Source organism: Pongo abelii, chromosome 5 (genome assembly GCF_028885655.2).
Source record: "Pongo abelii isolate AG06213 chromosome 5, NHGRI_mPonAbe1-v2.0_pri, whole genome shotgun sequence".
In the NCBI taxonomy this organism is placed as follows: Eukaryota; Metazoa; Chordata; class Mammalia; order Primates; family Hominidae; genus Pongo; species Pongo abelii.
This window is the reverse complement of record NC_071990.2, coordinates 112,402,748-112,417,530: the sequence shown is the minus strand read 5'-3', so window position 1 is coordinate 112,417,530 and position 14,783 is coordinate 112,402,748. Positions and strand designations below refer to the sequence as shown.

The 14,783-nt window shown below is 40.8% G+C and overlaps 1 protein-coding gene across 10 annotated transcripts in view; it reads right to left on the bottom strand.

Moving 5' to 3' along the window:
• Positions 1-14,783, bottom strand: part of MFSD4B (major facilitator superfamily domain containing 4B) — a 36,062-nt gene that overhangs the window by 16,415 nt on the left and 4,864 nt on the right. For 2 of the 10 annotated variants that reach the window (XM_024248986.3, XM_024248987.3), the window contains one exon: positions 285-13,116. In XM_024248986.3, the coding sequence (XP_024104754.2) occupies positions 11,873-13,116 (1,244 nt within the window). In that variant the 3' untranslated portion in view covers positions 285-11,872. Of the gene's footprint in view, positions 1-284; positions 13,117-14,783 lie in introns of those variants that run through there. The other 8 variants (XR_010140508.1, XR_010140505.1, XR_010140504.1 and 5 more) reach the window with 8 other exon arrangements.

The window sequence follows — 14,783 nt, the reverse complement described above, 5'->3', positions numbered from 1 at the left end:
GTTAAAATGCTAGGCATCAGTCATTTTTAAACACTGCCAGGTGATTCTAACAGCAGCCAGGTTTAAAAACCACTGGAGCAAAGGTTAATCACTTGGGCAGAGGACAAGAACACATTTTGCAATCATGTTTTTCCCTTGGTTCCTCTTTTCTTCTGGAGCTTATGAATTCTGGAGGGTGTAGAAGCAAAATGTCACCTTCCCTTGCTTCAGTAAGACTAAGAACTTCCTATATCACTCTATTAGTCTGTTTTCATGCTGTTGATAAAGACAGACCTGAGACTAGGTAATTTACAAAAGAGGTTTATTGGACTTAACAGTTCCACATGGCTGGGGAGGCTTCACAATCATGGCAGAATGCAAGGAGCAGCAAATCACATCTTATATAGATGGCAGCAGGCAAAATGAGGGCTTGTGCAGGAAAACTCCCTCTTATAATAACCATCAGATCTCGTGAGACTTCCTCACTATCACAAGAACAGCACGGGAAAGACCTGTCCCTATGATTTAGTTACCTCCCACCAGGTCCCTCCAACAACACATGGGAATTCAAGATGAGATTTGGATGGAGACACAGCCAAACTATATCAATCACCATCAGAAAAGATAGGCTTTGCACCCTGAGACAAAACAAAAATGATAGGGTCATCTAACTGTTGATGATCTAAAAAACAATAAAACCTTGAATGTTTCCCATAAACCTGGACTCCCTAAGAAATTTTATCCTTGGTTTTTCCTATACTACATCTGAAGATTTGCCATAACCTTTGTGAATATAATAATTACATGAGGCAGTTACTGTTTTTCACCATGAACAGACTAATGCAAACTCAGAAACCTTGGCAGTTTTTAATTTTTTCCTTCAAATACTTATGTTTTTTATTTGGCAAGCCAGTCATTCTCTTGCTCTCTTTGCAAGTAAACTTTTCCTTTTCTAAATGCTTCTGAGTATTTCTTCAACAAGGGTAAAGATTCATAGAGTGCTTGGACACAGAACTGGATACTCTGCTCCTGGGGGCAGAGTTCACTGCAAGTGATAAGGGAAAGAGCTGAGAAATGAGAACCTGCTCTGTCAGCCCAAGGGTCTTTGGAGCTGTAATCCAAGATCTAGTTTGACCATAAATATGTTCTCTTGGCTGGACTGAATAAATCTCAAAAGTTGGTGTCAGATTCCTTTGTTGTAGGCTTCCTAAGCCTTCTTTTACCTATATTCACCTCAACTACACTGTGCCGAGTAATTTCTATAAAACTCTAAATCAAAAATTACCCCAAAGACATATACAAGTACTAGAAATGAACAAACAAAAACACACACCAAGGAACCAAGAGTTTAGCTACTTTCCTTTTCTAAAACTAGGTAAAACCTATTACAATAAGAGTTACTGGCTCTTCTGCTGATAGAAATTTTGTCATGGCAAATTTTACTTAAAATAGAAAAACATAAGCTTGGTGAAGGCAAGGATCTCATCTGCCTTCTCTTATTATATTCCCAGGGCCCTGGTTACTGAACATGGTAAATACTCAGTAAATATCTGTTAAATAACTGAAATGCATGAATTTGGAAAACCCTCTGGTCCACACAGATGAGAACTGTAATAACATCTCTTGCAAACTGGGACTCCTCTTAGAGCTCACTCAAGTAGAAATCTTAACGCTGTTAGGAGAAAGCTTTCTTTCTTGGTAAAAATCAAACAATCCACAAATCTTGTCTAACATGCTCTTCCAAAAAAGTCTGCAATTTGGTGTGATTTTGTTTTTCCAGTTCTGATGCAGATGAACCAGGCCATCCATCCCAGGGCCTGCCAATTTTCATCCCATTCAGGTATCGATTACCAATATTCATGAAGCTTAGCACTTCTCTGGTACAGAGCAGACGGTGGAAATTCCCTTTTGATGATAACAGCTCCTGCATGCAGAGCGGTGGGAGCAGGAGGGTAGAAGTAGCCACTTTCTGGATGGGAGCAATGTCATCAACCCAAGGGGAACCCCTTCATAGGCTAACCAGCAACTCCTGAGGCAAGGCCCAATAAGGGCAATGGCATCTACTCAAGTCAAACAGGTTTCCTCCAGAATCTGGACCACAGATTTACAGAGGAACTCCTGAGGCAAGGCCCAATGAGGGCAATGGCATCTACTCAAGTCAAACAGGTTTCCTCTGGAATCTGGACCAGAGATATATAGAATATGGGCCAGGAATGCAGAAAACGAGTGGTCCCAAGGAGGGGCAGAACTGCTGTGAGAGAGGCAGAGAGCAGACCATTTACGGTTCTCTGACCAAACACCTACTGGTTCCAAGGTGGTTCAGAGGGATCTCTGTAAATGAATGAGCACAAAACACAGAACCATTCATTTGGCAGAAAACTGAGATCAAAGCTGTACCTGCTACTGCAAGGACAAAAAAGAAAGTTCATTAATACTTAGTCTACAGAGCCTCACATGCAGTAAGCCCTCAAGCACTTGTGCAATGACTGAACAAAAATTGCAAGCAGAGATAACAAAACTTTGAGGTAGTTGCCTGACATAACCTTTCTTTGAGTTCACTTATTCAGTACATGGGTGCTACTGATACAATCATAATGCGCCTAAAGTCTGAGATAATACCTTAAAAGTATGTGTTTATTCTCTTCCTAAAGCTGCTCTCTTCTGGAAAAACTTGATTAAGAAAAAAACCTAAGACAAAAAACGCTAACACAACAAAATATTAAAAACAGAATTACCATAAGATCCAGCAATTCCACTTACAGGTATATATCTCAAAAGAACTGAAAACAAGATCTCAAAGACACAGTTGTACACCCACGTTCACAGCAGCGTATTAACAATAGCCAAAATGTAGAAGCAATACAAATGTCCACTGACAGATGAATAAACAAAATGTAGTATGTATATACAATGGTATATCATAGACTTAAAAAGGAAAGAAATTCTAACACATGCTACAACAAGGATGATCCTTGAAGACGTTATGTTAAGTGAAAGAAGCTAGTAATGAAAGGACAAAAACTGTATGATCTCACTTACATGAAGTACTCTGAGTAGTCAAATTCATAGACAGACAAAGTAGAATGGTGGTTGACAAGGGCTGGGATGGGGGCGTAGAATGGCAGTTATTGTTTAACAGCAATAACTGTTTTGCAAGGTAAAAAACATTCTGTGGATGAGTGGTAGTGATGGTTGTAAAACAATGTGACTATACTTAATGCCACTGAACTGTACAATTTAAAATGTTAAAAGATACATTTTCCATTAAGTATATTTTATCAAAATTAAATAATTTTTATTGGAAAAGCATCATATAATCTCAACAAGTTGTTCTTAGCTGACCGGGCACAGTGGCTCACACCTGTAATCCCAGCACTTTGGGAGGCCGAGGTGGGCAGATCACGAGGTCAGGAGTTCGAGACCAGCCTGACCAACATTGTGAAACCCCGTTTTTACTAAAAATACAAAAATTAGCTGGGCGTGGTGGTGCGTACCTATAATCCCAGCTACTCGGGAGGCTGGGGCAGGAGAATCGCTTAAACCCAGGAGCTGGAGGTTGCACTGAGCCAAGATTGTGCCATTGCACTCCAGCCTGGGTAACAGAGCAAGACTCTGTATTTAAAAAAAAAAAAAAAAAAAAAAAAGTTGTTCTGAGCTAAAAGCCAGTCCCTTATGCTACTCATGTCGTCTAACTTCAAAACATTCCTCCAGGCCACTGGTTAACTAACTCATAACCAAATGTATCAAAACCAAGCTGCAATAAATTTACAGAATACATTAAACACATTCTGCAATTAAAAATCCAAGCAAACGAAGACATAAAAGCAATATATAAGAATAGTCACAGAGTGGGGTATCGTGGCTTACACCTGTAATCCTAGCTGAGGTGGAAGGATTGCTTGAAGCCAGGAATTTAAGACTAGCCTGGGCAACAGAATGAGACCCTGTCTCTGAAAAAAAAAAGAGCCAGGTAAGGTGGCATGCAACTGTAGTCCCAGCTACTCAAGAGACTGAGGTGAGTGGATTGCTTGAGCCCAGGAGTCCGAAGCTGCAATGAGCTATGATCACACCACTGCACTCCAGGATGGGCAATAGAGGGAGATCCTGTCTCTAAAAAAATTAAAATGAAATAAATAAACAGAAAAGGATAGTCACAGTGTAAGAACCAATCTTCTCTGAAATAATTTTAAAAAATAACACAGAAATAGAGAATAAGACAAGACATAATTAAAATAACCACAGATCCCAGACAAAAACTAATGGAATTCATCACAACTAGACCAGCCTTACAAGAAATGCTTAATACATCTGAAGGCAAAAAGATGATAACCACCATCATGAAAACATGCAAAAGCATAAAATGTACTAGTGTTATAGACACACAAAGGAAGAAGATAAAGAAAACTTATCTCTACAGAAAATCACAAAATCACAATGACATTGAGAGGAAAAAACAAAGGATATACAAAACAATCAGAAAACAATTCACAAAATGACACGAGCAAGTCTTCACCTGTCAATAACAGCCTTGAATGTAAACGGATTAAATTCCCCACCTAAAAGTTACAGAAAGACTGAATGGATTAAAATAAACAAACAAAAAAACAAAAAACCCCATTACCCAACTGTATGCTGCCTGCAAAAAACTCACTTCACCCGTAAACACACATATGGACTGAAAGTGCAGGTATGGAAAAAGATATTCTACACAAAGCAAAACCAAAACCAGGCAAGAATAGCTATGCTTAGATAAAATAGACTATATCCAAAACTGTAAAAAGAGACAAAGAAAATCATTATATAATGATAAAGAGATCAATTCAAAAGGCTAAAACAACTGTAAATATATATGCACCAAACACCAGAACACCAAAATAAATAAAGCCAATATTCTTATATTTCAAGGGGCTCTCACACCTGTAATCCCAGCACTTTGGGAGGCCAAAGTGGGAGGAATGCTTGAGCCCAGGAGTTTGAGACCAGCCTGGGCAACAAAGTGAGACCTTGTCTCTAGAAATAATTTAAAAATTAGGCTAGGCACAGTGGCTCATGCCTGTAATTTCAGCACTTTGGGAGGTCAAGGTGGGAAGATCACTTGAGTGCAGTTCAAGACCTGCCTGGGCAACATACTGAGGCCCCACCTCTATTAAAGAAATAACAAATTAGCCATGGTGACACACACCTGTAGTTCCAACTACTCAAAAGGCTTAAGCAAGAGAATCACTTGAGCTCAGGAGGTCAAAACTACAGTGAGCCGTAATTGTGCCACTGCACTCCAGCCTGGGTAACAGAGTGAGACTCTGTCTCAAAAAAATAAAAAAATAAATGGGCACATAGACTCCAACTACAATAGTAGTTGGGGACTTCAGTAATCCAATCTCAGCACTGGACAGATCATCTAGACAGAAAATCAACAAAGAAACATTAGATTTAGACCAACTGGGCCTAACAGACATTTACAGAACATTTCACCCAACAGCTACAGAATAAACATTCTTCTCATCAGCATATTCTCCAGGATAGATCACATGTTAAACAAAAAAAAAAAAAAAAAAAAAAAAATCTCAACTAATTTAAAAGAATTAAAATCATATCAAGAATCTTTTCTGGCTGGACGCAGTACCTCATACCTGTAATCCCAGCAGTTTGGGAGGCTGAGACGGGAGGATCGCCTGAGGCCAGGAATTCAAAACCAGCCTAGTCAACACAGTGAGACCCCATCTCTACAATAGAAAATAATAATAATAATAATAAGCATAGTGACACACCTGTAATCCTAGTTGCTCAGAAGGCTGAAGCAGGGGATTGCTTGAGCCTAAAAGCTTGAGGCTGCAGTGAGCCATGATCAGGCCACTACACTCCAGCCTGAGCAACAGAGCGAGACCCTAACTCAAAAAAAATATAATCTTTTCCGACCACAATATAATCTTTTCTGACCAAAATATAATCATTTCTGATCAAAATATCTTTTCTGACCCGAGGCAAGTGGATCACCTGAGGTTGGGAGTTCGAGACCAGCCTGGCCGACATGGTGAAACCCCGTCTCTACTAAAAACACAAAAATCGGTTGCGCATGGTGGTGGGTGCCTGTAATCCCACCTACTTGGGAGGCTGAGGCAGGAGAATCGCTTGAACCTGGGAGGCAGAGGTTGTAGTGAGCCAAAATTGTGCCATTGCACTCCAGCCTGGGCGACAAGAGCAAGACTCTGTCTTAAAAAATATATACATATATATATATAGTTAGATAGAGATCGGGTGCAGTGGCTCACATCTGTAATCCCAGCACTTTGAGAGGTCAAGGTGGGTGGATCACTTGAGGTCAGGAGTTCGAGACCAGCCTGACCAACATGGTAAAACCCCATCTCTACTAAAAATACAAAAATTAGCCAGGAATGGTGACACATGCCTGTAATCCCAGCTACTTGGGTGGCTGAGGAACGAGAATGGCTTGAACCTGGGAGACAGAGGTTGCAGTGAGCAGAGATCACGCCATTACACTCCAGCCTGGGCAACAAGAGTGAAACTTCATCTCAAAAAAAAAAAAAAAAAAAATAGTTAGAAGGAAGAAGTTCTAGTGTTCAACAGCACAGTAGGGTCAGTATAGTTCAATAATCCAGTATATAACTGAAAATAGCTATAGCAGAAGATGTGGAATTTTCCTAACACAAAGAAATTATAACACTTGAGATAATTAATATCCTAATTACCCTGCTTTGATCACTACACATTGTATGCATGTATCAAAATATCACAGGTGGGCTGGGCATGGTGGCTCATGCACGTAATCCCAGCACTTTGGGAGGCCTAGACAGGTGGATCACTTGAGGTCAGGAGTTTGAGACCAGCCTGGCCAACATGGCAAAACCCTGTCTCTACAAAAAATACAAAAATTAGCCAGGCATGGTTGCAAAAGCCTGTAGTCCCAGCTACTTGGGAGGCTGAGGTAGGAGGATTGTTTGAGCCTGGGAGGTCAGGGCTGCAGTGAGCTGTGATAAGGCCACTTAAAAAATAAAAATAACTTTTAAGTAGCAGGATTGGGGATTGAGTGACACATTGCCATGATAAATCAAAAGTTCTGGTTATTTTAAATTTTTTAGACAGAGTCTTACTTTGTAACCCAGGCTGAAGTGCAGTAGCGTGATCTCAGCTCACTGTAAACTCCGCCTCCCAAGTTCAAGTGATTCTCGTGCCTCAGCCTTCAGCCTCCCCAGAAATGGGATTACAAATGCCTGCCACCACACCTGGCTAATTATTTGTATTTTTTTTGGTTTTTTTTTTTTTTAAGTAGAGATGGGGTTTCGTCATGTTGGCCAGGCTGGTCTCAAACTCCTGACCTCAAATGATCCACCCACCTCAGCCTCCCAAAATGCTGTGATTACAGGTGTGAGCCACCACGCCCAGCCAAAAGTTCTGGACATGAGAAAGCTATCCTGATTACTCAAGGAATCTACTGATCATCTCCCAATTAGGTTTTTTTAAAAAAATTAACTATAATTCTTCAAACTAATAACCAGTTCACCAACTGTAATGTCAATATACTTTAGACACAAAATTCAAGTTATTTCTGATACTTTATCTGATGGACAATTTTTTTTTTCCTTTTACCCTTTACTTAGGAAATTTGAGAAATGTAAGAACTTTTCTAGGTGCTTAGGATTATGGACTATGCTTGTTCCTTATATTTTTGTGCCAAAATTTTATGCCTTCATTGTTTTTATAATAAAAAGTAATTTTTCAAAAGATTTTTCTTTTAAAAATAATAGAGTAATTGAAAAATACTCTCAAAATGTCCCTGGATTTTATTATAAAATACAAATAAACTCAAACTGAAATTTATCTATTTCCCTCATATTCAACTGTCTTTTTTTTTTTTGAGATGGAGTCTCACTCTGTTGCCCAGGCTGAAGTGTAGTGGCGCCATCTTGGCGCGAGCCACCGCACCCAGCCTCAACTGCATTTCAATAGGTTAAAGGCACAGTGATAAGGGACATAAAATAGTGAGAGAAAAAAAAGGCATAACTCTGTGATAACTCACCCACTGTCCCACAAACATAAAGATTCTCCTATATGAGATTTGTTGCCCTGGCTAATGGGACATATTCCATCCCCATACTAGCTGTACCTGTAAGCACTTTCAGTGACTGCTGAAGCTTTTTTCCCCAGCTCAGTTGAATTTTTTTTTTTTTTTTTTTGAGACAGTCTCGCTATGTCACCCAGGCTGGAGTGCAGTGGCACCATCTCGGCTCACTGCAAGCTCCGCCTCCTGGGTTCACGCCATTCTCCTGCCTCAGCCTCCCGAGTAGCTGGGACTACAGGCGCCTGCCACCACACCCGCCGACTAATTTTTTGTATTTTTAGTAGAGATGGGCTTTCACCGTTTTGCCAGGATGGTCTTGATCTCCTGACCTTGTGATCTGCCCATCTCGGCCTCCCAAAGTGCTGGGATTACAGGCGTGAGCCACCGCGTCCAGGCTTTCTGTTTGTTTTTTAAAGAAGGGGTCTCTTTTTAAAATTTTTTAGAGACAAAGTTCTCACTATATTGCCCAGGCTGGTCTCAAACTCCTGACCTCAGGAGATACTTCCACCCCAGCTAGCTTCCTGAGTAGCTGGGATTACAGGTGTGAGCCATCATGTCCTGCTCTTAGCTCAGTTTTTAGCTCTTTTGAGAATCTCTATTTTGCAGGTACCCAAGTGTGGCAGGCATGCTCTAAGGTGACCCCCAATGAGTCACATCCCTGTTCTAGCCTCTACCCTTGAGTTTCGGTGGAACTCATACCTTGCTTCTAGACGCTAGAATACTGCAAAGGTGGTGGGATGTTATTCCCATGATGACATAATGTCATACAAGACTCATTTAGAGATTCTCCTGCTTGCTTTGAAGAAACTGCCATGTTGTGAGAGGCATCTGTGAAAGGGCCACATGGCAAGAACTGTGGGAGGCCTCCCGAAGCTGAGTGGTGCCCAGCTGACAGTCAGCAAGAAACACGTACCTCAGTCTACAGAAGTAAGGTCCTGTACTGAAGCAGCCCTGTGAGATGGTAAACGTCTGTTGTTTTAAGGTGTTCAATGTGTGGTACTGTGTTACCCAGCAATAGAACGCTAGGGTATATTGGTTACTTAGGTATCAGCAGACACTTAGCTAAGAACTGATCAGCAGGATGAATGCTAATTCTTAGAATTGTACTAAGTCTTTTCCTTCCAATATGCAACTTTAACAATGCCCTATGATCTCATATGACCATTCACATGTTGGTGTGTGGAAACAGTGAATTTTCCAGAGTGGATTTTGAGATTTTCTGCCATGTTCTTATCATCATCCTTCTCTCCCTGAGCTGCATCTTCTACCCTGTAACAGTAAATGCTGAAGGTGGAATTGCTATTCTAGCAAGCCTCCTAGCTGCCAAGTAACTGCTACTGCCTAGATTCCAACAACCTGAGAAAATGCAGTAAGTGAAGCAGAAGTAATTTCCAAGTTCTAACTGAGGGAAATATACACTACAAAAAGAGCAAAAGGGCTGGGCACGGTGGCTCATGCCTGTAATCTCAACACTTTGGGAGGCTGAGGTGGGCGGATCACTTGAGATCAGGAGTTTGAGATCAGCCTAAGTAACATGGTGAAACCCCCTCTCTACTAAAAACACAAAAATTAGCTGGGCATGGTGGTGCATGCCTGTAATCCCAGCTACTCAGGAGGCCGAGGCAGAAGAATCGCTTGAACCAGGGAGTCAGAGGTTGCAGTGAGCTGAGATCATGTCATTGCACTCCAGCCTGAGCAACAGAGTGAGACACCGTCCCCCACCCCTAATAAATAAATAAAAATAAAAAGAGCAAGAGGGTTTTTACCATTAACTTCTCCACCGCCGTCTCCAAAGCTGTTAGGTTATTACGTGAACCAAGATTGTGGCAGGCATATAAGGTGAATGGGCAGTGGTCAAGAAAGACACTGTATTTTACTTGAGACAAAACAATGGCAAATTTATAGAAATTAAGTAAGAGAAAGCAAGCCTACTCCAATCAGGTAGAAATGAGATGTTATTCAGCATAAAATTGGAGGAAGTAAACAAAATTTCATCAATTCTAGTCATTGTTCAAAGGATCACCTGCACCAATTCTGCCATATACATATGAAGTACCCTTTCTGATCCTTGACTCCTAGGCTACCCAGTCACCTTCTAATTGGTTTCCCAGGTATTTCAGACTCAGGAAAGAGAAACCCTGGATCTGTGACACAAGTATTCCAATCACTGGAAAAGACTATGCCTCACTGTAAATTACACTTGCAGCGTGACTTACGGTAACTACGATATGATTACAACACAGACCTGGTGAAGAGCTAATCTAGAGCAAGGCTCAGACCCAGCCTCTGTTACTGAGGTAGGCAAAGGACCTCGAAAGACCCCATCTACAGCCCTACTACTAATCTAGTAACACTGAAACAGCTCTTAAAATTAGAACATAGTGTCTCCAAATTCCATTTGAACATAGAATATTAGCATATAAAAATAACTTATTTTTAAAATGTCTGTAAAGATAGTATCATAATTGAATGAATTACTGTATTTCACTGAATCTAAGCCACTGATTGTAAAACACATTATTTTATATATACATATGGGAAAAAACTGTCAATTAAACTTTGTCACAATGTTAAATGATCACTGATTGTAAGACATGTCCTAATTTCAGATATGTTAACAGTATGGGGGCAAAAAGTGCAACTTAGAGTCAATGAAATGCAGTACTAAAAAATATATTCTTCAGGTAATTATTCAAATAAGGTATTAAACATTAAGTACATTAAATAGACATGTAATCATTTATCATTAGCACATTCTTAAAGCTATTTATTATTTTGGTTTCACTTCTCATTTGAAATGAAGAACGTGCTGTCACTTGTACTAATTTCTAGCAGACATTTTGCACAAACTTTAAAACTATGGATTCTCAATTTGGAAATCACCTCATTTTCATTTCTAGAATCACAGATCAGGAGGCGAGATAAACAAGGCCTATCTTAAGTGACAGAGTGCAGGGCTAGAAGGAGTCAAGGCTTGAAGCCAGGCCCCTTGGGCCCTGTTCTGTGTTCTCTTCATTGAAATTAGAAATCAAATGAGTCATTAGCATTCTTTGATCCAACCCTACAGATAAGGTAAAGCAATTAATAAAAATACCTCTCTTTTTTTTTTTTTTTTTTGAGATGGAGTCTCGCTGTCGCCCAGGCTGAAGTGTGGCATGATCTCGGCTCACTGCAAGCTCCGCCTCCTGGGTTCACGCCATTCTCCTGCCTCAGCCTCCCAAGTAACTGGGACTACAGGTGTCCACCACCACACCTGGCTAATTTTTTGTATTTTTAGTAGAGACAGGGTTTCGCTGTGTTAGCCAGGATGGTCTCAATCTCCTGACCTCGTGATCTGCCCGTCTCGGCCTCCCAAAGTGCTGGGATTACAGGCTTTAGCCACTGCACCTGGCCCATTTCTCTTTTATGAAACTATTCTCCTCAACTTTCCTGGAAAAATACTGATACCTGATAATTTGTTCAACCAATCAATTCAACCCCTACACAGTCTCATTCCAGGAGAATACCCCCATTCTCAAAAGCAAATGCCTTCTCTGGGTGCTCTGAGGGGTGGAGACCATAAAATATTTCCTAATCAGTCACATGTCAAATACTAGCCTTATAACAAGATCCTATTGTACGTGTATGAGACCATTTGGTTATTTATGGAAGACTCTGGGAATTACAGAACATTTCAAAAATTTTTAGCATTTGCCATAATTTGGACCTAAAAATTTTAATCCCCAAAGCATGGTGAAATTCTGCTAATGCTCTGCTCTGAATGGCGTCCTTAGAAGTGGCAGTTATTCAATGATGTCAGTGAGTAATCCATCTTCTCTAAATGTTAGTCCCTTTTGTTCTGGTTTCTGGCAAGTGCTTCACATGGGAACTGCCAGTATTAAAAGGAGAAGACTCAAACACCAGTGCATTTGATGGGTATTGATTATAGACTTCAGCTGTGGGCTCCGTCAGACTACTTCTGGATGTCTCTATTATAGAATGCCTCATTGTATCATTCATTTCAATCATTTCAAAATCCATTTCATTCCATTTTTCTGCATCCTCCTCTTCATTCTCTTCTTCATATTCATTTAGCCCGGAGCTAGAGAGCAGAGCTTTCTGGTCCTCACTCTTTCTGTCTTCTTTTTGCTGGCGATCAAGAGGTGAAGTGGCTAATTTATATAGCACAGGAAATAAAATACCAGTAGCTATTGATGCTCCCAAAGAGGTATACAGAACTACAGGCAAATCAGGGTATTTTCCTTGAAGAATTCCAATGACTGCAGGAATAGCCATTTCTCCCAGGGAAGCACCAATTACAAAAAATGCTGCAGATTTCCCATGGATAGTCGTGTACTGCTCAATCCAAGAAACACCACTCGGAAACGTGGTTGCCATTGAAGCCCCATACACTGAAGTTGCTATCCAGAGACAAATTGGGTTCTTGTCAAAAAGCACCAGAAATAAAGATGAAGTCAGGCTGCCAATGTTGCTCAACACAATCATGGTTCCAGGCTGTAAACAGGTAGCAAAAAAGATTGCCAGACCCCTGCAGGCTGCAAATGTCCCCCAGAAGATGGAGTTCAATCCAGCGGCTTCACTTTCTTTCATGCCAGCATGGGTGGTTGCAAATGAGAAAACATAAGAGCCATATGTTACCTCAGCTCCAACATAAAAAAAGAAGAACAGAAAAAGGAGACAAAGAAGGGCGTTGTGATATTTTGCTCTTCGAAATGTCTCAGCAGATGCTCTTGCTTTCTCTTGCTTTGAACTATTCTTTAAAAACAGACCAAAAAAAATGACAGAAACTAAGAACATGTAAGTACCGATAACAGCATAAGCCCACAGTAAATTCTTATCATTAGGTACTCCAAACAGAGCTTCTGAGTCAGCATCAGATGATCGGTTGAGTGCGGGATGGAAGTCAGACTCTGTGTGGTTTTCAGCAGACACTGTTGGACCCAAAGCCAGTTTAGCTAGCAGTGGAGCCAAAAAGGCACCGAAGGCAAAAGAGAAGTGTAAGGCCTGCATATGTGGGGCTCCTTTGTCCCCCCAAATAGCCAAGATAAGGACGTTACCACCTGTCGATGAAAGATGGGAAAAATTATTTAAGTTAAACACAGTTACTTACCTATAAAAAAAAAAAGTTCACTTATCAGAAAGGGGGTGAGTCTATTTTACATAGCACAAGCATTATAATATTCTAATTATCAAACACTGCAACTAAATCAATTCTGAGTAAGGAATTCTAACCCACTACCACCAGACAACTCTAAGCATCATAACATCACATACTCACAAATCAAATTCTACAGTCTAGTAGACTACTACCTCCTAGAACCAAGCACATTAGCAAGACGCTTTTTCTAATACAGTTCTAATATCAGACTGTGGAAGAAATATTTATATATTAATATTTTAAATATATATTTAAAAGGCAAAATTTTATCATCAGATAGTAGCTAAATTACCAAAGCTTTCTGTACTTGCTGTTGGTAGCCACTTGAGGAAAATTACTTACTTATGTAAGTAACAGATGCAAAACACACGTCCAGGAACCTGAATAGCCAGGATTCTGGTGTGCCCATTAGAGGAAACAAGGACACCGTTTAGCATCTGAATTTATACTGTCTAAACATCCAGGAGGCGAAAGGCAAGAAGCAGCACATCTTGAGCTATCTTCTTTTTTTTCAACAGATATTTTCAGATAAATATATAATTCTACCCTATAATTTCATAACCAAATTAACCCTAAAGTAAAATAAAATATTTCCCCAACAGATCACGTAACAGCAAAGCAGGGAAGGGAGGGGTAGAAAGCTGGTTTTAGGAGTAAACAGATGTCATCTATGTTATTTAGTAGGTTTTTTGTTTGTTTTTGAGACCCAGGCTGAAGTGCAATGGCACAATCGTGGCTCTCTGCAACCTCCACCTCCTGGGTTCAAGCAATTCTCCAGCCTCAGCCTCCCGAGTAGCTGGGATTACAGGCATGCACCACCATGCCTGGCTAATTTTGTATTTTTAGTAGAGACACGGTTTCTCCATGTTGGTCAGGCTGGTCTTGAACTCCCGACCTCAGGTGATCCGCCCCACACAGCCTCCCAAAGTGCTAGGATTACAGGCATGAGCCACCCCGCCATTATTTAGTAGGTTTTTTTTGTTTTTTTTTTTGAGACAGAGTCTCACTCTGTCACCCAGGCTGAAGTGCAGTGGTGTGATCTCTGCTCACTGCAAACTCTGCCTCCTGGGTTCACGCCATTTTCCTGCCTCAGCCTCCCGAGTAACTGGGCCTACAGGCGCCCACCACCACACCCGGCTGATTTTTTGTATTTATAGTAGAGATGGGGTTTCACTGTGTTAGCCAGGATGGTCTCGATCTCCTGACCTCGTGATCCACCCATCTCGGCCTTCCAAAGTGCTGGGTTACAGGCATGAGCCACCGCATCCGGCCTATTTAGTAGGTTTTAAAAGACATGATGATGATACAGGAAAGAATCTACTACAGGAGGGCAGGAACTTTGAGGACAGAAAAGAAAAAGAAAGAGCCTAGTCCACACCATGGATCTCTCTTGGCTTGGAAGTCAGGGTAAATGTCAAGTTGGTTTGCTGCTTCTATGCTTTCTCAGCCAAATAACGGTTCCAAACTTGGTTTAATCTATTAAACCACCAATTCCTCCCATACTAGCGCGATAAAGTTCTACCCCAAGATGAAAGCCTATTCACCTGCACTGTAAGTACCCACACAGGG